Source organism: Barbus barbus (assembly GCF_936440315.1).
Source record: "Barbus barbus genome assembly, chromosome: 3".
In the NCBI taxonomy this organism is placed as follows: Eukaryota; Metazoa; Chordata; class Actinopteri; order Cypriniformes; family Cyprinidae; genus Barbus; species Barbus barbus.
The window spans coordinates 37,201,718-37,226,345 of record NC_136731.1 but is presented as its reverse complement, the minus strand read 5'-3'; the positions used below and the strand labels follow the sequence as shown (position 1 = coordinate 37,226,345).

The 24,628-nt window shown below is 37.3% G+C and overlaps 2 protein-coding genes across 4 annotated transcripts; both read right to left on the bottom strand.

The window, feature by feature from the left end:
• Positions 1-246: 246 nt before the first annotated feature.
• LOC306858832 (uncharacterized protein) lies at positions 247-12,621 on the bottom strand (the record flags this gene model as incomplete). Its single annotated transcript, XM_079399587.1, has 22 exons — positions 247-633; positions 721-794; positions 872-977; positions 1,215-1,301; positions 1,564-1,671; positions 1,763-1,922; positions 2,039-2,144; positions 2,597-2,744; positions 2,831-5,266; positions 5,380-5,887; positions 6,222-6,331; positions 6,410-6,499; positions 6,596-6,664; positions 6,751-6,807; positions 6,988-7,210; positions 7,787-8,000; positions 8,972-9,413; positions 11,008-11,092; positions 11,685-11,842; positions 12,180-12,245; positions 12,351-12,428; positions 12,499-12,621. The coding sequence occupies 22 exons, from the start codon at positions 12,619-12,621 to the stop codon at positions 562-564; spliced, it is 5,520 nt and encodes a 1,839-aa protein (XP_079255713.1). The 3' UTR covers positions 247-561.
• A 1,161-nt stretch (positions 12,622-13,782) lies between these two features.
• LOC306850761 (epidermal growth factor receptor kinase substrate 8-like protein 1) lies at positions 13,783-22,926 on the bottom strand. Of its 3 annotated transcripts, XM_079386612.1 has the most exons (17): positions 22,877-22,926; positions 22,469-22,516; positions 20,785-20,834; positions 20,600-20,687; positions 20,137-20,195; positions 19,364-19,508; positions 19,185-19,273; positions 18,921-18,995; positions 18,526-18,674; positions 17,356-17,500; positions 17,230-17,276; positions 17,016-17,124; positions 16,512-16,649; positions 16,298-16,427; positions 14,504-14,669; positions 14,287-14,419; positions 13,814-14,096 (listed from the first exon to the last, which is right to left on the bottom strand). In XM_079386612.1, exons 4-17 carry the CDS (start codon positions 20,685-20,687, stop codon positions 14,010-14,012), a joined length of 1,560 nt encoding a protein of 519 aa, XP_079242738.1. In that variant the 5' UTR covers positions 20,785-20,834; positions 22,469-22,516; positions 22,877-22,926; the 3' UTR covers positions 13,814-14,009. The 3 variants fall into 3 exon arrangements, with proteins under 3 accessions (XP_079242739.1, XP_079242737.1, XP_079242738.1); XM_079386613.1 differs by lacking the exon at positions 20,785-20,834 and having other exon boundaries at positions 13,783-14,096; positions 20,612-20,687; XM_079386611.1 differs by lacking the exon at positions 20,785-20,834 and having other exon boundaries at positions 13,791-14,096.
• Positions 22,927-24,628: the final 1,702 nt, after the last annotated feature.

The window sequence follows — 24,628 nt, the reverse complement described above, 5'->3', positions numbered from 1 at the left end:
AACATCGTCTCAGCAAACAAGCTACTGCAAAGAAAATGAACAGGATAAGAACTAAATCCTTTGTTCAGAAAGCCCTAGATAGGAATCTTATAGGAATGGTTCCAAAATATAATTGGAATTCTGTACAGTTTTCTTATTGGAATCCTTTAGGATTTTTTTTCACAAGGGATAAATAATGATAAAATTGCAGTGTGCAGTATTTAAAAGCTTCGCATATGGGTTAAAAAGTTACACAACCAAAAACCTAAAGATTGGAAAAGCTTGGCTTTATTCATAATTAGAGATGAAGCAAATCGAACAGATTCTCAATCAGGCATAAACATGTAAATATAAACAAAGACAGTTTAAGATTTAGAGAGAGAGTCATATCAAAAATCAATTCTACTCTCTAAAGTAGTAACGCAAACAAGAATTAAAATGACTGGCGTACGTACACACACACCTGTGACTAAAGGTATAGTTAGAATTCACTGTGTTATAAAGATATACAATTAAATAATTTAACCCACACAAGACATTAAAATGCTCCTCTTTCTCTCTCTCTATCACACAGACACACACTCAAATCTTTTGCGTGCTGGTTAATTCAAAAAGCTTCATCCTCTCCAGAACAGTGAGTCCATCTTTAAGACTCTGAGAATAAAATGAGAGATAGTGAGAAAGCTTAAATTTTAGGGAACGTCAGTATTTTGTTCCATGTAAAGGCACAGATGATCCCACCTTGGATCCGACAGGCGGCGTAAGTGTAGAATGGTCCTTTGGGAAGTCCGGGTTGCTCCTGGATTTCATCAGATCTGCACCAGGCATTTACAAATAGTGAATAAGTGCTTTGCCTTCACAGTAACATGTCTGTTCTTGTAGATTTGCTTACCATATTTTAAACTCTGTTGTTTTGCTGGCACCAACCTTGGTTTAGTGAAGTCACTTGGAGTTTTGACTTCTGAAGCAACCAGCTCAGAGTCTAGCTCTTTAAAATACTATTACATTTTTTTAAAAATAGAAATAAAACTAGTGACAAAAACATTCAACTTTGAAGTGGAAGTGTATTCTCCATGTAAGCATTGGTTGAATTAGCTTATTTGGAAACTGTTATGGTTAACATTTGTGATTAAAACAATATCATTTTTACTTATTATAATAGATTTTTGTATTAATTGACAACAAAATTACTCAATATTCAACGATTAATATGTTTTGATTGAAAAAGGTGTTACCGTATTTCCTGCCTGCAGTTCCAGTTTAAGTGAGTTGATCTCCTGTTTTAGACACTTAATCTCGGATTCCTTTACTCTGAGATTTACCTACAGCATCAAAGAACGAGACAGAGCACATCTGTTTTTACGCACGTATACTTTATAGCACCTTTGATGGAATGTACTCTGACATAATCTCATCTGAGCAGTAATAAAACCCATGAAGGTTTCTTTTGTGGAAGCCGATTAAATGTACTCAACCGAGAGTGCAGATAACTTTAATCTGTGTTCAGTCAACCATCCCCTGCTAATTTTAGTAGTACAAGTCAAATTTGGGCACTTTGCCATATGAAAGGGTGTCAAGTTTTACCTCCAGCTGATACATGTCTTTCTCCTGAGAAGATTGGGAATGTTTCACATCCCCATTCATGCGTGAATGCATAAGGGATAATTCAGCAGCCAAAAAGTCATTTAATTCCTTAGAAAAATATGTGATACATTTGTAAGATAAGCAGTGAAACAATGGTTGTATAAATATGCACATTTAGTGTGTGCATGTGCACCTGTACCTGGTTGTGAATGCGAAGCTCCTGGTTCTCTCTCTGTGTTGTACTCAATGCTTCCCTTTCTGTTCCTACAGTCCGATTCAAATGAGTATTTTCCAGGCATTTCTGAGAATACTGCTCTGACAACACTTCCAGCTCCCGGTGTAATGTTTCTAGCTCCTCACTGCAGACAATGCACAAAGAGGCATATGGTTAATATATAGTTCTGCAACCATAAATTGATTTTTGATGTTGTGGCTGACAGTTCTCAGAGTACTGAAAGACATATCATATACGCACTTGTATTGTGCACGAAGCTGGCGGATGTCCACATTGGCTCCATTTTGCAGGGCTTTCTGTGTCTTGTCCATTTCCTCTTTATGAGCTTTTCTCATAGCCTCAATGGCTTTGAAAACAACAAATCATATTGAAATAAAATGGTCGGACAGAACTGTCAAGATCAAGAAGCAGAGATGCTAGATCGTCATTTGTATGTCTAAGCATGCACAGAACAAATTTACATTTATTCATTTAGCAGATGCTTTAATCCATAGTTAAACACAAGACAGTAGCACAAATTTGGAATTTTGTACTTAAAGGGACAGTTCACCCAAAAATAAAAATTGTCATCATTTTCTCAACTTCATGATTTACAAATCTATTTGACTTCTTATGAGGAACTCATAAGTAGTTACTTAGCAGAATGTCCAAGCTGCTCTTTTTCTCACAATAACAGTTAATGGTGACCACAGCTGTCACGGTTTCCTATTCACTTTCACAGTATTGCAAAAGATCAAGAGTGTACATTTTAAAGGTTTACAATGAAAAGTATTTGTGAATGGGAGCTGAGAGTAGTACCTGAAATAGTGGCATTCGTCTCTTCCTGCAGTACTCTTTCTCGCTCCTCTGTCAGTCTCTCCACCTCTTTCTGATGCTGCCTCTGCATCTCCTCAATCACTCGCTGGTGGCTGTCTTCCATAATGCTGAAACCATGCTCATACGTGGCCTAAGACACACAAAGACATGGTGTACCTTCATCTTTGTGTATAATTACATGTTAATCTCACGCTCTAACAAGAAGGCTGTGTATACCTTGATGGTTTCTAGGTCAAGCTGGAAGGCTTTGACATCCTGGTTACTAAGATCCTCCCTCAAACAGGTCACCTCAGTCTCAAGCTCTCCGATTCGGTCTTTCAGAGCAGTCACAGAAACCTGCTCAATCTCTTCACTCTCCTCTAGTTCTGAGAGAGTTGCAGCTTTTGGCCTTGAAAAGTTTTGAATGTAATATTCATGGAGATGGCTCATCTCCTCTTCATGGATTTTCTGGAGCTCTTGGAGCTTCTCCTCAAACTCCAACTGCAATTTTTCGGCTTCTTCCATCCTCAATTGAGCGTTGGTCTCCGCAGAAACACGCTCCTGCTCAGCCTTTTCGACAACAATACGCTCCTTGCGCAGCTTCTCTTCGTAACTCTCCGTTTGTTCCTGGAAAAGAGTCTCCATGCTACGACACACAGCACGACACTCGCACTCAGCCTGCTCTCTCTGCTTGCGTAGGGCACTCAACTCCTGCTGCAGGGCCGAACGGAGACGACAGCCCATGTAAGCCAAAGTGGCCTGACAAATTGCAGCCCTCAGGATGGCTGAGGGTAGTTCAGGAAGGTCGACCTCTCTAACATTAGACTGTAGCTGTGTTGAGAGGTTCTGCAGTGACTGGGCCTGAGCACGGAGCTCTGCCACCAGACTCTTTCTGCAAGCAAGCTGTACCTCAGAGCCCTCAAGGAGAAGATCGGTCGCTGGTTCGTCATCCATTTGTTCACTGTAAGGTGCAAGTTCTGGCGGGCTAATATCAGCAAGTCTGGACCCCTGCTTCGAACAGTTTTCCATTTTGGTTCCAGATGAGGAACTCTCTGGCCAAGGCAAGACATAAAAAAGCTCAGATCCCTTTTGCTCCTGTGAGGGATGAGTACAGAGCGTATGTATGAGGTATGTCATCTCTGCTCTTACACACAGTCTATGGATTGCACTTTCACTCAGCGTATTGTCTACCAGATCTTGCTCGAGAGGGTCCAAGAAGATCTGGGAGTAACTAGGTTCCACAACCCCATTATGACTGCCTCCTTGAGCCAGCCTAAGCACCTGGACATGCACCTCTGACAATTTATTAAGTAACTTTGAGCTGGGATACTCAAGTGCAGAGGCAATCCTTTGGATAATTAGTGCCTCCAGTGACAAAACTCTGCTGGCCATCTCTAGAGCTTGATTTCTCCCTGAACTCTCGCCAACCAACCTCCAGCTTGCAGGTTTTTCATCATCATAAAGGGAGATTTTAGTTTTGTCTGAGGTTCTGTCTAAAGCTGTTCCCTGCAGGCTATGCAAAGTTTCAGTAAAACTAGGCAGAGCACCCACAGAGAGTCGACCCTCCGGATTCTGGAGGGAACTGTGCGAACACCAAGAATCATTGAGTGCATGCGGTCCAGCGTTGAGTTGTTGCTGTTGCTGAAGATGCATGGTAAGCTCTCGAAGTCGCTCTTCGGTGTCACATAACTTGCGCTCTAGTGCCTGGATCACAGAGATCACTCTATGTGACTCGTCTGCCTGAGTAGTAGGTTGCAATTCTGAATCACTCTGCTCTTTCTGTCTGCATTGTTGTGGCTCAATCAATGTCTCACAGAGAACATTAGCTTCAGAAGAATGGGTTTGAGCTTCCTTAAGCCTTTGTTCAGTCTCCTCTAGACTACTGCCCAGGATGGCCATCTTAAGAAGCACTTCCTGTAGTTCTTGTTCCTTCCGGTCTATCTCTTGCTGTTGCTGCACCAACTGGGTTTGAAAGCGCTCCTCACTTACCCTCTCACAGTCCAGCAGAGCACCTCGCAAACTCTGTATCTCCTCACAAGCTCTTTCATAATCATGCTCCATGTCATAATAAAGAGTCTCTTCAGTTTGGAGGCGTGCCTGCAGACGACAGACCTCACTGTCTGACTCTTCCAGCTGGTTTTGTAGCTCCTGGCACCGTCGCAGAAGTTCATCAGTAACGTCACCTGTTGGCCTTTTCTGCAGCTCAGCCTCTTTCTGCCTCAGACGCTCCTCTAGTTCCTTCGATCGGTGTTCTGATTGGTCAAGGCTGTCACTGAAGCTCCTCCTCTCTCTTTCCTGGCTCTCTTGCAGGAGCCGCAGGTGCCTCTGTAGCCTGACCTCTTTCAAGGCTTGCGCCTCTTCGGTTGCTTTAAGACGACCCGTTACCTCCTCCAACCGTCCACGCAGACTCTCCAGCACCTCGTCACGCTCCTTCAGAACAGTTTCTGTCTCTTGAATCTTTAACTCTGTCCTATGAAGACATTGCTTGCTCTCATTGAGCGCAGCTTGGAGTCGGGCCTCACTGAGTCTTAACTCACTTTCTTGAGTGTGATTCCTCTCGTGCTCAGCCTTCAATTCTCTACGCAGGCTCTGAAGCTCCACATCCCACTGCCATTCTGTCTGCGCCGAAGATGAAGAGAACGTGACTGGCAATGGAGATGTGGAGCGATCAACCTGTAATGAATTGTGAGACTTTGTTTAGAACCATGACAAATTATATGTAAATAGTGCAGGGGAATTAAGCATGTAGACATTGGAACACCACAACCATATGCTTGTTACCCTACCTGCTTTTCTTCTTTGGGTTTAGCTTCCAGTAGTTCACCACGGCCGTCACAGTGGACATACACGGTTCCTGCATCAACCTCTAAGCTGTCTGGGCTGATTGATTCTGGGGAGGTGCGACTGGACACTGTCATAAGTGATAAGTTTGATGATATATCAGCGGACATGATATTTAAGCTTTGCCTCTTTGAGATTCTTTTTTTCTGAAGATATTCATTCTCTGATGACTCAGAGGTTGAACGTGTGATCTGCTCTTCAGGGGATGGTGCAGGTGCAGGAGGCACCGAGCGCTCACTGTTATGGTTCCACGGTCTTCTGGATGGATCATTTGACAACTCCTCTTTGTGCTGTTTACAACTTAATTCTGCCCAATCAAAGGTTTTGTAACGCCCCTCTCTACGGCGCTCACGGATGCGACTCCTTTGCTCTGCCTCCTGGGGAATTGTACTGCATTGGCAGGAGCTTGTACGAGCATGTGCACTAGTCATTGGCACCTTTTGAGGAATTGAACTAAGGGAAGAAAAGAAGTGGCTATGATTGACCTATTATAAATTATATCTCTGATATTGTAGTTGTGCGTGTTTTACCATACACTTCATTTAAATTAAAAAACACTCTTGGTCATGAAAACCCGTTCAAACCTGGGTTTTATAGCAGGATTTTTCCTTGTTTAGCATGGGGAAAAAGACAAAAGTTAGAGTGAAAGAGTCAACCCACTAACATGTTATGCTGTTTTGTGAGAAAAATACAGCAATAAATGTATTAGGCTTTGATATCAATGTACAAAATATGTGTAATGGATAAAATATATTTTTGGTAATGGCAGCTAGTTTTGATGTTGTACCATGTGACATCAGGGGCAACGGTTGGACGGATGTTTTTGATTACTGCCTGGACCCAGTTGCGTCGTATCCCATAAGTCATTGCACAGAGGGTGAAGACACCATCCTTTGTCTGTTTGAAAAGAGTGATGAATAAAGTCAATGCAACAGACAAATAAATAAGCTTAAAGTTTAGCAAATATACACTCACATGAATCTGAAAGCCATAGTTCCTTTGTACAGGGTAATCTGTAACATCGTAGCAAGTAGACAAGTCGATCTCACCATCCACATCAGCTGCCTTAAGACACAAAACACAGAAAGACCTCTTAACTGAAAATGGCAAATCAATTTTTATGATGATTCTTTATAGACCAAACATCACAAATCACTTAACCTCTTCTGCTGCAGAGTCACGATAGAATCTCAAAGTCTGGTCCGTAAGAACAAACCAGTGTTTCCGCCACTAGAGACAGAGAACATCAGACCACTTCACACAGAAAAAATCATTAACAAGTAGACTGAGATCATGCACTCAAATCTCAAAATCACCTTTCCATCTTCTCCCAGTCTAGACATCCAGCCCTTTTTGAAATTAAGGAGGTCAGGCTGAGAGGAAAAGAGCATTACTGTAGCAATGACATGTGTGATATGAATGATCAATTATGATTAATTTGATAAATTTGTCGGCACATGCCATAAATTTACTGGATTTAAATTTATAATCAGTTTACAGCCATAATAAAAATACACATTAGAATCATTCTTATTTGTATTGGTTGTACTTACTGTGGGCGTGGAATCAAGCGGCCTGCGCTCCAGCGATTTGGAGCGGAGACTACATGACATTAAATGTTGTGAGTGATCAGCAATATCATTAGGGAAGGAATCCTGAGATGTACTGACAGTTGTCTTATGGTCATTTTGTTCAGTGGAGGAAGTAGTGAAGGTTGAGAGGGGGAGCTTGGTATCCAGAAATGAACCCTCTTGTTGAACAACTTCCTGAGATCTCCTAGAAACAAGCATGCAAACATATAAAAGGCAGTAGATATACATTTTAGGTTAAACTTTGAGCTCTACAAAATGAAAAAAAAATCAGAAGTTCTGAATAGAAAAAACAGAGACACACCCCGAAACAGAGGGTAATATGCAATATAGGCCATTTGGAATTCAGTATGCACGCATTATACTGGTTTCATCAATATCGAGAGATATATACAGAAAATATACAGAACACCTAAAACTGAAATGATCAACAAAACTGTTTGAACAAACTGCAAACATTTGTTTGAGGAGCATCAATGCAGTGCTGCCAAGCATTTTAACATTTAAAGACATTATAACTTTGACAAACATAACATGATTATATTTGGACTAAAATGGCAAATGGGAATGCAAGCAGCCCGGTTTGATCTGACTGATGGAGATGGGATGAAGTCTCCTGAAAGACAAGCAGAAATGAGTGCTTTTGACATGCTGTTGAAGGAATGGCAAAAACATGATGAACACTAGAGGGAGCCACAAACATTACACATAAAATCCAACTCTGTGTAATGAGAGAATCAGGAGCAAAATGAACCTGTCTTACCTGTGCCGATTTCCAAACAGCCGGTGTACTTTTCTTCTTGGGCTGGGCGATTCATGTCTGAGGGTGTGTGTCATGGATGTGTGTGATTGCCTCTCCCCATTGGACTCCAAACTTCTCTCCCAAGAGAAACCTACCACATCTTCAGGATCAACCCCACATGTCCCCTGTGAATTGTGATTAGTTGGTGGAGGGAAGGGGGAGGGGCTAAGGGACACTGAGGTAGGAAACATACACAGATGTGAGGCAGGTGAAGAAACAGAATCACAGTCACACCTGGAGTCAGTGTGTGCTTGTGCATCCACAACACTTGGACTTGTCTTCTCCAGAGACGAATAGCCGCTTTCAGTACCCAATCGATTCTTAGTACCTGAGAGAGCAAATAAAGGGGGGGGGGGGGCTTAAGCAGTAATAAATATTTCTCATGCCTAGTAAAAAGTGCAATATGCAGAATAGCATAAATGTAAACATTGTTTGACATTTCACACAAAAATAAAGTTCTGTCATTATTTACTTTTTTACCTCCTATGACTTTCTTCCATTGAAACAAAACCTCCTAAAGAGCAGATGCCATAATGAACTTTTAACTTTGAAAATTGTTTAGAAAAAATAAAAAATGTTTTGTCAGCTGAACATCTGCCATGTTGTTAAACAGTGCAATTCTTTGAACACACTTGTACATAATCTCTCACAACCTTATTTTCATTACTTTCCAAACTTGTATATGGCAATACCCTGACGAAGGTCTATGCAACTCCAGTAAATGAATAATGGAGCCTTTACATTTTATAAATAACATAAGTTTTGTAAAAGTCACCCAAATATCTGTATGAATAAAGATTTGGGTTAGAAACTGATTGAAATATGCCCTCGTTGTCCTTCAAACAGAAGTCGTCAGATGTCAAATTTATAAAAGAATCATTTGAGCTGGTAAACCTGATTGTCAGATTCATTAAAATATCACTCAAAAGAATGAACTGACCACAAGTTTAACAGGTTTAGATTGATGACAGAATTTAAATGTTCATGCAAACTATTCTGAATTCTTTACAAGAAAAATGAACAATATTCTTAGCTACCACCTACCTTTATTCCCTAAGCTGACAAATCAGTACCTACTACAACCATAAACAAGTACATCCAGTTCAAGTCACAATTCCACACATAAAGGCCACTCTGAGATCATACCGTCTGTGTCGGAGCAGCCTGAGGACTGACTGAGCGATGAAGAGAGAGAGGACCCAAGCTTGGTATCAAGTGATGAAGCATTACCAGTGCTGGAAGGATCCCCGACTTCACCACTGTGTGACTCCTCCTCCAGCTCCTTCTCTGAGGACTGCACCAAGACCTCCTCCACCGTGCTCACAACGCTACATCTTCTGTCATTTCTGGTGGCCCCTTTAGTACTACTGATGCCACTTCTGCTGCTGCCTTTACTGGCACTGCCGGTACTAGAGCCAGCATTGTCGCTGATGGAAACTTTACCGCCACTGTTACTACTAGAACCGATGCTGCCTTGTCTTTTAATGCTGCTGGTGAAACTATTTCCAGAAGTGCTACTCTTCTTAGCAGCAGCACCACCACTGCTACTACTACTGCTGCTGCTGGAGGTTTGGTTTTCTGCTGTCTGCTGAGAGAGAAAGAGAGAGGCAGAGAATATAGGTGAGTAAATCAGCGATTGACAGGTTGCACACAAGCGCTCGGCCAGCAAAATCCAATTGGCACGGGTGGTATAGGAAAAGCCTCTCTTTCTATATACAACCTGCCTGACAAACAAGCACACGTCTTTTGCACTCTGCACCCACTTTGCAAACTCTTCACCCTCCCCGGGGGAGGGGGAGTGCTCAATAATCCTGTCCAGATCACTTAGGTTAATTCTATTAAACTTCTATCTGACTAACGCTTCAAAATACACAAAAACACACAAAATACAGGAACACAGCATTTCATGAACACGCTGTTAATTGTTGCAGCATAGTGGAATGGCACTTTCACACACTAGATCAATTTGCTCTGTTGTCAGCAGAAAGAATATGCAGAAGGGAGATAAAGAGGGATTAGTAAATCAACCAGACAGAAAGATGGACACAGCACTTAGAAATGTAATTAAAGTAAAGAATAGGTGGAGGAGGAGCACATTTAAAGGAGCAGTACTCCAAAACAGCATAATTCTTTCAACATTACTGTGACCATCTAAAAACAAGCATCTTCAGGACGAAATGACAAACTAACTAGCCTTTTTGCACTTAAGTCTACAAATCTGTAACAAATAATGTATGATTATTTATATACATAAGCTGATAAATCAATTAGTTAATAGAAATGTATCTTGGTATCATATGGTATTCTAAGGGTGGTCTGAGATATTGTGATCTCCAAATCTGGATATCTAATCCATTTAACGCTGAACAATAGTACTAAATCTTGCAATAGGTTTAGTGGATCTAAACCTTGCAGATCACAAATGAAATACTGACAAATCAGAAGACAAGAAAAATTTGCAAACTGGAAATTAGACAAATCTTTTGCACTAAAATATAATTCTGGGATAAACTGCGGAGGAAAAACTGGGAAAAATAAATATACTAAAAAGTATTTGAAATACATTTATTTCATGCTAAGTATACTACAAATACATTTACTTATGTGCTTAATAAAAATACCCTGCAATTGTGCGTTTGGTACTAAACTGCTATCCTTAAAGTCTCCTAAACTGGAACAACTAATTATGTACTTAATGCACTTTAGTTGTGAGGAAGTAGAGCTGAAGCCCATCTAAAGATATACCCAAGTATATCTGATTGTGCTAAAGTGGAACTATTGCAAGTATACTTCAGGTACACTTTAAATATCTTGCATTTAAAGACTGATATTATTCAAAGATCATACAATCCTCATCAATAGTGACATTAAAAAAACATTTTAGGCTTAATATTATGAAATGTGCATTGTGCACAAGCAGAAATTAAATTTAATTACAATTTTTATATCAGTAAGTCTCAATTGAAATGTTAGTAAATACTTTAATAAATTTGAACTATACTTAGTATGAAACAAATATATTTGATATATATTCATTTTTTACTAGGGATACTACATTAAATGTTCAATTTATTCATATTTTACCAAAGGAAATATGCTGCAAAGACATTAGAGAGGATACTGGCATTGCCTGTCACAGAACATGATTGTACGAAATGGCATTAAATATGAATGAGACTCACTTGCGGTGGGTGGGCTGGATCCTTCCCCTTCTTCTTCTGATTTGATTTAGCAGCTTTGGGGTAAACAATCAGATTTTCTTGCCACCTAAACGAAACAAACAACCTTAAATTCAAACACACGGCAGACCCCAAAAATGACCAAGGCTGGAAATTGCACGCATATGCAAACTCATAAGCTTTCAGATTTCTCTTACTTCTGCTTTCTGGACATCACGCTTCAAGACTAAAAACCACCAGTTGCAAGGAAATAGAGAATTACAAGCAATAAAAGAACAACCCTGAACAATCCCAACAGAAACAGTTCTAAAGCTGGTGTTCTCAACACAGACAGAAACACACACACGCTAATCCAAGACTCCTTGACACCTTTTATTACACTCTTAAGGGATTAGATCAACCTTGCTGAGATTTAGTGACTTATAACACTTAAGCAGAAACAGAGGGATGAGACTGAAGACATAGAGAAAGAGAAGATTTCAGCTAAACTATTGAACAGAGCTCAGATTTTGGCACAAAACAAGAAATATATAAACTTGGCTTCACCTCTCTTGTTGCATTACATCACAACATGATTGTATACTATAATGCATATCAATTGGGATAAAAAAAACACAACTAGTGACAAAGTAGGAGTTATGTGTGGCCAAGTTCACACCACAGGTCAGGGAGTGCATTACCTACTGATGCTGAAGCTGTCTGTGCTCTCTGTTCGGATGTAGTAGTCTCTGTCAGTGAAGCACAACCTCAGACAGTTCTGGAAGCCAGTTTGAGATGAAGCATCAAGAACCTCACAGCATTGGGACATATTTACACTTCCTTGGGGCAATGTACCTGGCTAGATGAAAACAGTCACTCTGTCATTCCACAGAGTGGAAGGTAAGATTTTAATAATCATACATTTTTGATGCACAATCCAAAGGTCAATGGAAAACCCTAGTGGGTTTTTGTCAACCAAAACAAGGTGAAGATGTATTATTGTAGGTCAGCCTGGAAGTTAGTCTTCAAAAACACTCTATTAATGATAATGCCAAATAGAAATCAGTATGAAAAGAGTTAAAATAAACACATTTCTGATCTGGTGTCAATGATAGGGATACTTAAGCTTGGGCTAGTCAGGTACATAAGACAAAAAAGGTTAGGAAACACTGCATGAAAAGCAAGTAAAACCTCACCATCTCATCCAGAGAGTATCTTAGAAGCCCATGCTCGTAAAGCACAAAATATCTCCTCTGCCATTTCTATAACAGAGATGGCAAAGAAAGATCAAGACTAGAGTTAAAACATGGCTACATATCAATGGCCTGTATCTGATGGAAAGGATTTCTGGAAATGCCAGTCATCACCCGTTTCCTGAGGCCACAACTGCTGAAGTCAGTGTCCTCTGGGGCCAGGAGGAGCCAGCCCACCTGAAGAGGCCTAGTCTGAGACAGAGAAAGATAAATAAATAAAAAGGTCAATGTCAATTAAAAAGTCAAGAAATTATATGCTCACCTGGAACAGCTCTGCTTCGCTGAGTTTGTGCGAATCCACGGTTTTGAAGCAGTTTTGACATTTACTTTTATTGAAGATGTTGGCCTGAAAGCGATGACACCGATTCTCGCGTGCAGAAAACATCGTTTTGGAGGTGAATGGTGAGTGTGTCGACAACATTTACTTTTTCTTTTAGTAATGTAAAATGGCTAAATAACTAATTTCAAGTGACGATTGTGTGTTTACTTTCTTAAGAACGGTAAGGTAGGTTCTCGATGTCTTCATTTATAAATGTGTCCGTGCCGTTCATGTGTATCTTATTGTCTTTCAGTCCTTTAAATCATTTCACTGACTGTTACAGATTTGTGGAGTCTAAGTAGAGGGACACCTGAGCGATACACGGGTCTCAATGCGATATTAACACATGATGGAGAATTCAGCTGCTCTTAAAAGAAACGCCGAAACAAACCACTGAGCGAGCGTGGTTGCAGGGTTGCCAGGTTTTATCGGCAAAACCCTCCCAATTGCTGTTTGGGAGTGGGTGGATGGAATCGTATTCCAGGGGGTAAAATACACATTTTTTGGCGGGGTTCCCCTGGTAAAAGTCGCATTCCAGGGGCGAAATATCACATTATTGGGGTCGCCTTAACCCGCGGAGATGAAAAACATTCCGTGGAAAGAGTTTTAAAGTAGCCCAGGTCCGCGTGAAACCCGCGGACTTGGCAACACTGCGTGGTTGTCAAGGCGTCACTTAGCTGTACTGCTAACTAGTGCTTTCTTGGTAGGGATTTTGATTCATATCAGCGATTCGATTCTTTCGAACCTGTTCACCAGAAAGATTTATTCAGATTCGTTCAGGGACCCTTTATTGTTTTTGTAAAAACAGATTTGTAAAACCTGCAATATAACTTTTGTTGAAACTAAAAAGTTTAAAGCCCTGTAGAAATACACGTTCTTTTACTTTTATGTAAAAATTATATGTCTTATAGCATAAGTGCATCTCTTTTTGCTTTGACTTCCTAAAGGGGCTTTTTTTATGTTTTCAAACTTTAAATTTGTATACAGTGTGGTATGCTGCCACTTGAACTCATTACATTTTCAATTTATTTAATCAAGTCATGTCCAGTTATCATTTTCATTTTTTCATTTTTTTGTGAAAATGCCCTGAACTTGCAATCAAGCAATAAATTAAAAAGATTTATAAAATCACTTTCAGTTCGTCAAACTAACAATAGAAAGGTCAGGTTGTGTGCAGTTGCATTGTGGGGTACATTTGAGAAAAAATGAATATGATTAATAAAATATGAATACGTCAGTATTTTAATTAATTTTATTTATAGTTAAAATACAATACATAAAGGAATATACAGGTTTGATTTCTATATGGTGAGTGGTAATGATGAAATATGTCTATTATCAATGACGTAAAACCAACAAAGATCATTATGGTTAAAAAGATCTTCATTCCACACCTGTCTGTTAAAGCCTTAGCATAAATGCTTGTCTGAATGTGTGAGTGAAAGTGATATCCATTAAAATTCTCCACCCTCTGCTTTCACATCAACTTTCATCTTCTGTTTCTTCATTATGGCCTCCAACTCAGTGGCCTTCCGCTTATCCTGAAGATAGACATGAAGAGAATCATCATTTATGTCTCAGACCTCATAAAAATTCACAGTTACTATCCCCAGTCGAAGCTGACTGACAGAAGAGCCCTTTTCTATTAACTGAGGTCTGACAACTGAAACTGCCAGAGGGGAAAATGAGAGAGGTATTTTGTGAGAACATGTCTGGGGGTGAGTGATTTACCTCCAGCAGTGCTTTCTGCACCATGATCTGGCTGTAGACTCTGGTTCCCTCTTCTGGACAAACAGTACGCAGCTCGTCCTTATTCAGAGAGAAGAGCTGAGCTCCCGTTAGGACACCTAGACTCTGTACAGTGCTGAGACACAGATAGAGATTACAACATGAGCAAAGGTCTTACATCAGTTTCAGCTCCAGATTGGGATGTGTGTATTTTACTCACTAAGCATTGAAGCCTTTGGCCCTGAGCCACTCCTGAACCTCAGCTGGAGGGGAGTGATAGTCCAGCGGTGCGGTTGTCTCATTTGCTTTGTTAATTACCACTGGGCGTATCGATGCTGATTTACCATTGGCCAATCTTTGCAAGAGCTCATCATTCATCAAAAATACTGTTAACACATACATATTACAGTAAGAAATCAAATAAAATATGCATTTTAAAAGTGGACATTTATTACATTCTCTGATATGATATATGTCACTCTGGACCACAAAACCAGTCGTAAGAGTCAATAAACTTTCCATTGATGTATGGTTTGTTAGGATCGGACAATACTTGTCTGAAATACAACTATTTTAAAATCTGGAATCTGAGGGTGCAAAAAAATCTAAATATTGAGAAAATCGCTTTTAAAGATGTCCAAATGAAGTTCTTTGCAATGCATATTGCTAATCAAAAATTAAGTTTTGATATATTTACGGTAGGAAATTTACTAAATGGAATATGATCTTTACTTAATATACTAATGATTTTTTCTTTCATGACAAAAATCATTAGGATATTAAGTAAAAATCATGTTCCATGAAGATATTTTGTAAATTTCCTACTGTAAATATATCAAAACTTCATTTTTGATTAGTAATATGCATTGCTAAGAACTTAATTTGGACAACTTTAAAGGCGAGTTTCTCAATATTTAGATTGTTTTGCACCCTCAGATTCCAGATTTTCAAATAGTTGTATCTCAGCCAAATATTGTCCGATCCTAACAAACCATACATCAATGGAAAGCTTATTTATAATTTATAAATCTCAGTTTTGAAAAATTGACCCTTATGACTAGTTTTGTGATCCAGGGTCACATATCGGTCATTATAAAAAAATCCCAGAGGGGTCTCATATCATTCAGTGTTGTTATTTTTCACTAAAACTATGAAATATAGTTTTTTGGTAATTAAAATAAATATATACATTACATGAAAAACGTAAACTTAAAACACTGTTGCCTTGGCACCTAACTGCAATAAATATGTTTAAGCTGAAGTACTAAAATTCCAAATTTAAAACACAAATAAAAATTAATTAAAGCTATACATAAATAATTTAAAAACAAAAACTGATAAAATGACAAATTTCTTTGAATAAATAATGAAAATCTAATACTAAAAGCTACATTAAAATATTAATAAAAACTATAATAGTATATAAATAATACTCAAATAAAACTAGTATGAATAATGAATGAATGCATACATATAAATAATACCTATTATTTAAAATCAATATTTATTACTGCTTCCTATATAATAAATACTAATATTTGAATTGAACTAATATTAAGAAAATAATTAATAATTAAGATAATAATTTAGTTATGTGAAGAAAAAAGATTCCACAGAATGCTACATGATACAAGCATATTGTTAAAAAAACATTTGCACAAATGGTCAAACATACAGTTTAGTGGACATTATACAGACATATTTGACTGAAGAATGTTACAATTGACCAATCAAAATCAAGTATTTCAAAGAGTCAAATACTAATACTGGAGAAAAATCAGGCAGATGTTTATGAATAAGATTCATTTTAATAAAATCATTTTCAGAAGGACACAAAACTGTTTATTTGCTTGCATACAATACTGATAAATAATGACTTCACCATCCTCCATAACCTTGAGGTATTTGACTTTTACTTCTGAAGCATTGTCTTTGTAATCATACTTTGAATAAAAGGCATTTATTAAATAGTTAGAAGTGACTAATTTAGAAATAATGTTGTAAGAAACAATACCTTTATCTCCGTCATCTCCAATTGATGGCATGCTGTGGGGGCGTGGATCAAGGTGGAATGAATTTTTGCCTGTAGAGCTGGGTAGAACACAGGAGACTCTGCCTCCTCCCGGGGGAGGAATAGGAGCTTTCTATGAAAATATGATAGGAATTAGTTTATGAATTAGCATGTGGGTTTGTTGCTGATTACATATGTGAAGACATGACACCTTTACCATTGACTGGTTGCGCATTACTACGTTGGAAGTGTCAACTTCTGCGTGATTGATAGGCTCGAGGATATTATGTGGAACAAAACCAATTTGGCCGTATTCATTCTTACATTTCCACCATCGGTTTGATGACTCTAACACCTAAGACAGAGAGGATAAGGCACACAGAGACAGACAAAGGGTAAAAGGAGTGTTTGTCAATATTAAAAAATATATGGTGGATAAGAACCCATCCTTATGTTGCTTGTCAATTGTAAATATTTTTATATAATAATACGTTTTAAATATTCTATATTATAATAACAATATTTTTTAAATAATAAAATATGTTCACCAAACTACTTTTTAATACTGTGAAATATTATTACATTTTAAAAAATAGTTTGGTGACTATAAAAATCTTACAAACCCCAAACTTTTGAATAGTAGTGTACATGTGAATTAAAATAAGAACAAAATATAAATCAAAATGGAAAAGGAAGCCGTGTGTATGTCAATGCAAGATACCTCCAGAGTTTCTCCATGTAATACTGAGAGTTCACTACTGTTTCGTGCCACAAAGTCATAACTGCAACAGTACAGCCTTTCTGCATGAGGAGGCAGGGAGTCTTCCATCCTACACCAAAATCACACACACACACACACACACACACACACACACACACACAATGAAACAAAGTGGCATCGCAAAGACACACACAGCTGACTGGTCAATACTAACCCGTCATGTTCCTCCTGGTATACAGTTAGACGTGCCTGATCAATGACCTGTGGAAAAACAAAGGAAGGAATTGAAGGTGGTTTGTATTGCGGCTGTGTTTATATCAGAGAATGAGAGGTTACATACCTGCTGAGTCTGCATAAGGGCTTCAAGTTTGTGCTGGGACTCTACAGGGTCCTTGATGGGTTGTCCATGCATGTCTATGGCCATCGGCTGCCAACCATCCAGAAAGACAGGTTTGTATTGAGGCACAATCTCGCTGAGTTGAGAGCTGACAAACACACACTGGAGTTAACTAACCACTCTTTATTAGTTAATGCCTTTCATTTGCATTAATAGAGAATTTACACTTTTTATAATGTGCTTTTCTTTCTTTTTGAAGCTCAAACACTCCTTTCCCGTTAAATATAATACTACACCACCCTGCATCATATTTGCTGAATGAAATCCAATACTTGTTTCTTACTCATTTTGTTTGGGGTGCTGATTTTAAAAATAGTGCCTGTTTTGTCACACTTTCTCAAAAAATCTGAGCTTTTCATAGCATTTTGCTTTCAGTAGCAGTTTGTAAGGTGAATAGGTCTTAGCCAGTAATAACCAGACATGATTCCTATCTTCCTCTGAGCCATGTTGCAAATATTTGTTCAATTCCCAGCCGATTTTGACATGTATGAATAATTATGAAGACATTACTTTATGCCTAAAGATAGAATTATAGCCTTTGACAGAAACAGAAAACTACATATTTGGGGAAAATGTTATTTGGTTATGTTTATGTAATGTTATTTGTAAATGGAGTATTTGGACATATTTTTCCACTCCTTTGCAGATTGTAAGTTAAATTATATACAGTATTTTGAATACTAAATTCAACTAATTTTGTTATTTTAATACGTGCATTAAGGCTAATATGTATTCACATTATTCATTTATATTTTAGACACAATTTTTATATATATATACATATTTTTTTTTTTAAATATAAATTTTTTAGCATAATCCAATTAGGTAACAAAGCATTTTTTTTGTAAATCAGCTATTTTTTTTTTTTTAAAGATGCAGGGCTGTGTTATAGAAAAGAGCAATTTATGTTGTGTTTTTTTGTGCAATGAATAAGAAAGAAAGTTTTCAGGTTTGGAACAACATTAGGGTGAGTAAATAATGACAGAATGTGCATTTTTGGGTGAACTACCCATTTATAAGTGAGGTTCAAACTGAAAGCAGGTATCAGTTTGGTCATGTATTATAATAGTATAATTTCCATTCAAATTTAAATTCTCTAGTTTTGTTACTGACTATGGCACGGTCCAGTTTGGGCCGAGTGACTTCCACAGTGGTTTCTCTTGTTCATTAAGGTTCTGCTGTAGTAGGGAGATTGCTCCACTGGTCATAGCGGGGCTGGAGACTGTTGCTGCCAACTCAGGACCACCTGTGGTCTTTACCATCTGGTGAGCATACAACAAATCTTATACACCATATGGCAATTACATATTCATTCCTTACTTTGTGGGAAAAAGTAACCTCTGTTTTCTTCTAAATTAAAGTTAGAGAAAGTTATATCTATGTTGCCAATTCTATGTTCTAATATACTAATGCTTTTTGAATTAGGCATATGAATGTTATAGTTTGGGTGTGTTTTCTGTGTATATCTATTGTGTGTGTGTGTGTGTGTGTATGTGTAATACTCTTACCAAGTGCAAAGGGATGAAGACATGGTGCAAGAGTTCCTCTGAGGTTGGCTCTGAGATTTTCGTCTTCAGGCGATCCTACAACACAGACACACACACGGGTCAAGCACAGTAGTTTTATGAAATTCTTAAATACGTCATTTGTGCTCTACTACACAAGCAACCAAACAAAACTGCAAAACAATAACTGGAGAGAAAATTAAACACCTCCCATTTGGGGGGATGAAAGCCAAGATTTAGTAAGACTTGTCGAATTCATCACCTTACCAGTAGACAGAGAGAATATTTAATCTTCTGAAAAATATCCACAAACTCTTGTTCTGATGGTGGCGTCACCCTTTGTGTGAGAGGGCCATCTATAAACATATGATTTATGATTTACTATGTTTCTGAAGGTCTTGGACAGGCTTGTGAATAATGGAGATCCTCGAGGGCGTCTCTCTTACCATCCTGCTCTTTCTTCTTCTTGCTTTTCTTCTTTTTGCTGTTCTTTTTAATGCTCTGTTGCTCTAGAATGTTCTTGGCTTCTGCTGTCTCCTGCAGACGGGCCATGAAACGCTCCACATCAACAAAACAGTGATTCACCAACTCCTACAAGAGCGGGATATGAAAAAGAGTCAACTGTAAGGTTTTAAGCAACAAGTCCAACTACACAAACGCAGTTGTATTTTCAATCACTTTTATTAGTCTTTTCTCTAAAACTAAAATCCCAATAACATCGTATTTTTTCAGGTCAGGGCAACTCGTCACATTTTTATTGAGGTAAGTTGTCATGTTTTTTTTGCAGTTTGTAATTTTATATAATGTTGTACTTCAAACAATATTTTCGTATTTGTAGTGTTATGTTTTACATTTTTTTATGAATTGCTTTATCTTTTTATATTTGTTGTTTTGCTAAATATAGGATATGTTTAATGGCAGATTTCAAAGTGAAAACGTATCCCATATACCCTAATAACAGTGCATGCATTCAATGAACTCTACTTTTTTTCTAAACAATAATGTTGAAAATGATTGAAAAATACTTTCCGGGTGTGTTTATACACCCTATTTTTTAAATCTCTTTTTAAATAAACAAATAACCTTCAGAAATATTCACAATGGTGTAACAAGTGTGACAACTAGCCCCCGATCTGTTCTATTACAAAACTAACTTTTTTTTATTTTTAGGTCTGCATTCTATTCAACAGGAAGTGTCCTGTTTAACAGTCATACTTACAACTTCTCTCTGCGCATGCATCAGATTTGTATCTGTTTTCACTCTGTCTGCTCCATTTACTAAGATAAGCAAATATAGAGCAATCAAATAATGTATTTATATATAAATATATATATACATATACATGGGTATGACAGAGGTATTACAATGTGAAGGTGGTTTATGAGGACACTGCCTATGTCTCCTTAATTCAAAAGGCTTAAAAAAAACATACTAAATGATTTTTTTTTAGAAAATAAAAAAATGCAGAACATTTTCTGTAAGGGGCAGGTGTAGGTGTAGGGCGATAGAAAATACAGTTTGTACAGTATAAAAGCCATTACGCCTATGGAGAGTCCCCGTAAACCACCAATACCAGCATATGTGTTTGTGTGTGTACATTTTCATAAATAGTCAAAACTATGTATTGTCATTATGTATATATTTAATAAAACTGACATACAGAAAATAGACATATACACACATGCATTGACACCTATGGGATGTGAGTTAGCAGCTGTGTTGTTTGTAGACTTAGACTGTCTCCTGGGGATAACTTGGGGAGCAGCCATCTTAGATAGCGAAATAATGAAGATGGAAAAGACAAAAAACAAAGGAAGTTATATAGACAGTGATAAAAAATTCCTGTCATCCAATTGACAGCTTTACCTGGTCACCTGCTCACACACAGTCAATGTCAGGTCTGGTTTGGCTCAACACTGATGAGTCACAAGAACAACAAAACCATGGAAAGCTTGGACAGGTATGTGGCTTTTTAAATGCATTTAAGAGAACAAATAATGTCTGAATTTTTAAATCTATTTAAATTTTATCTGCAGTTCCTTGGTCATTACTCTACTTGAGACTAAACTTTCAGTTAAACAGCATTATGCAACCACAACCCAATTATCAAAGAGGATTATTGGTTAGTGGACTATTGGGGAGAAGACATCAGAAACCGAAGACAGAATTTCATTCAACAGAGCTGGCAGGCAGACAAAGAAGTGAGACTATGCCAAGGAGCCTGAGAGAATCTCTTTATATGGTTTGATGGTTTAATAAAATAAGCTTTAGGATTGGGGCTGCCAAAACTCCCTATAATTAAGACACGCCTGTTCAGATTTATCTTTTTTTTCTCAATGAATGGCTTTTTTGTAAATCTGGTCTTGGCAGGATTGCTTGAGAGTTTCACTCCTTCGTTGTTTTAAGACTCTGGCATAAAGAAGGTAGACATTCCACACATAACCAATACATTACTGCACATTAGCTCAGTCACAGCTATGGCCTCCAACTAGCAGAAACCAATAAGCGTTTGTCAGATCTTTACGATCAATTAGCTTCTTAGTTGTGGGGTCACACCAGAGCTGTTACAGGGTCTCTGAATATTTCTTTTCAGGATGTTCACAGTTTAAAAAACAATAATAATAGTCATTAAAAATTTGCAATTCAACTTTTACAGATGGATTTCAAAGTCTGAGACCACTTAAAAATACTTAATAATTTATTTTCCAGTTTTATGTAAATAAATAAATGCCATATCACCACAGCCCTATATAGGACAAGCAGTTTGCAAAATGTATGAATGGTTAGAAATAAATAAATGAAAAGATATAGACTATAAACCGCATAACAGGTTTGTGCAAAAATGAGTGATCATGTTCTACAGCATGATTTGAGATGATCCATAGAGCATTGCATGCTTCAGTGGAGGCAAGAACATCTTACTGTCTATACAAAATGGCATGATCTATGTCACAAATGTAGTTATTTGATTAGTGACCTAGAAATAGTGTAGAATCTAAAACATTTGTTTTCCATTTTATGTCATAATAATTCTTAATCTAATGTTTGAAATGTTTCAAAATCCTAATCCTTTTTTATTTCATTGGTTTCCAATGTGGATTTTTGGACCCTGACTATATTCCTGAAAAGAAGAAATTTCCAAGAACCCACCAAAATCACCATGTCAAAATCACTGCATTGACTAAACACTGGTGTGTTGTTTAGAAGGAGTGGCAGCATCTATAGCCAGGATTTACAACACAGCTGCTATTATTAGCAGAGATCTATTCAATGACACTCTCATGTCATTGTATCACCAAAGAATAGGTACAAGACAAAATATAGCTCTTAGATATGAGATTATAATGCATTGAACATTGCTATAGACGAGTGAATACTTTTCAATCCTTCAGGGGAAAGCATTCGTTACCAATGTGCATCGCAACTAGCATCTGCATGTGACCATAAAATCATAATATACACCTGTTGCCTTAATTGCTAGTATTAATATAAAGTGTCAATTTCCATGGTATTAATATACAGATTTAAATGTCTGGTTTAAAAGTCTTACCGTGTGTAAGATTTGTGCACCTCCTTTTGTCACATCTTCTGTTTACACCTAACAGAGAAATGCAAATACAAGAAAAACAAGTTGATCTGTTTAACTTGAAGAAAGCCTGGACTCCCTCTCTCTCTCCTGAGTTTCAGGGTATGAAGAGCATAGAAACCTGGGTGGAAGTGGGTTAATACATTCTGATGACTGCATTCCTCTTACATTCCTCTGTGAGACAATAAACACAAGATCTTCAAAGAGATCAGATTTTTATGAGAAACTTTGAGAAGCCCAAACTAGATTATAGAATATATATATATATATATATATATATATATATATATATATATATATATATAAATAATGTGTAAAACACCACATAAACATATGTATTCACACATAAAGACACATAAATTTAATACTCACAGAGCCACAGAGTCTTCGGCAGTGCATCGGTCACTGCTTCAGTGCAGTGTGTTCAGGCTAAGCTTGTTTGTCTAGATTTGTCATTCTTCTCATGCCCTCCCTCTCTCTTTATTTTTTTCTCTTCCACTGTTCCTGTCACTCACAGGAGTAAAGAAATGCTGTTACCGGTGTTTGCTGCCAGCACCCAATGCATTTAGAGAGATATTATCTTATTGCAATGCTTTTGATGCAGAGATTGTATTAGTAATGTATTGTTGTTGCTTTGCTTTTTTTTAAACAATCATATCTCTGAATATTTGCTATTCTATGAAACTCTGTAGCTTGCTCAGTTGTTGGAAATTGTGCAAAACTGTCCTGTTCCTGCTAAAAATAAGGACATCTATTATTAGATATTATAGAACAGGTATAGAATGTATATAGAAGAATTTCTCAAAAGTAAATAATCAACATACACTCCCACGCTTACATAACCTCTAACTTGCAGTGATTGTGTCATTTTGTTATGAATTCTGTCTGTTGCCTCAGACGCCTTGCCAAGTAGAGCACAAACGCTGTTCATCCTACCAGGAACTGTGAATCAAGTTTCACATGACACTTTTTGTACCTGCATTTCCTCTTTTCTCTCATTCAAAGTGCTACCTTATGAATCTGTATTTTGAATCTTTAAAGCGACGATTAATTAAACACTTAGTCTGCAGTCTCTAAGTAGATTTGTAGATGTGCAACTTTTAATAAAGTTAAAAATTACTTGTTTCGTTCGTGAACAACTTCTGTGTATTTAGCGAACAGGTTGAGTGAATGATTCAATGATTCACTCAAAAAGTCTTGCTATCCGCACATACCGTGGAAACATGCACAATTTATTAGGGCACCAAACAGGATATGATGTCACACTCCAATGGCTTTTGTTCATACTGTACATTTAGACTGTGGAAAATATAGTCTTTCCTCAATTCCACTTTCAGAACTGGGTAGTAACTGATTACAGATTCCAAAAAGTGTGTAGGCCTATTTTAAAATACTCAGACTACAGTTCATTTTTTGCCGATTACATATTATTCACATAATAACAATAAATGATCCATAATTTATTGATTCTTCCTAATTTCTCTTTTAAAATGTACTTTCTAAAATAGCCTACCACTTGTATACTTCAGTTTTGTGCACATTCACATTCATTTGACCACTGGATTTACAAAAATCATTTCAGGTTTAAGAAGTGTTTCAACATTGCATCAAATACTGATGAACACATACATTTTTATTTAAATGATCACTCAGTGGGTTATTTAATCACTATAGCTTTGGAAGGCTTCTGTCTTTCAAATACATGAAAATGCACAAATTCACGTTATTTCTTACATTATTCAGGCATGTCATCTAATCATCTTTCACCTAATTAGTATTGTTTGTATTATTAAGTATTAATACTGTATTTTTTAAATTTATAAAATACAAATTTTAAATAAATATTTGAACAATTAAGTATCACATTTGCAAGTTCATGGTTCTCTGACTTTGGTTAAAGCTCACATGACATGCAGGCAATCAAATTAAATATTTATATGTGTTCTATTTTGATTGATGTTATTTTAATTTTCCTTTTCAATGACTTAATTATCTTTTCACTAAAAACTAAAAAAACCTACAGTTCATTTACGAACCTCATGTGAAACCTTTGATGTAATGTTTAATGCACCTATCCCATAATGTGAAGTTAGGTCAAAAGTAACCAAAAGTAATCGGATTTTA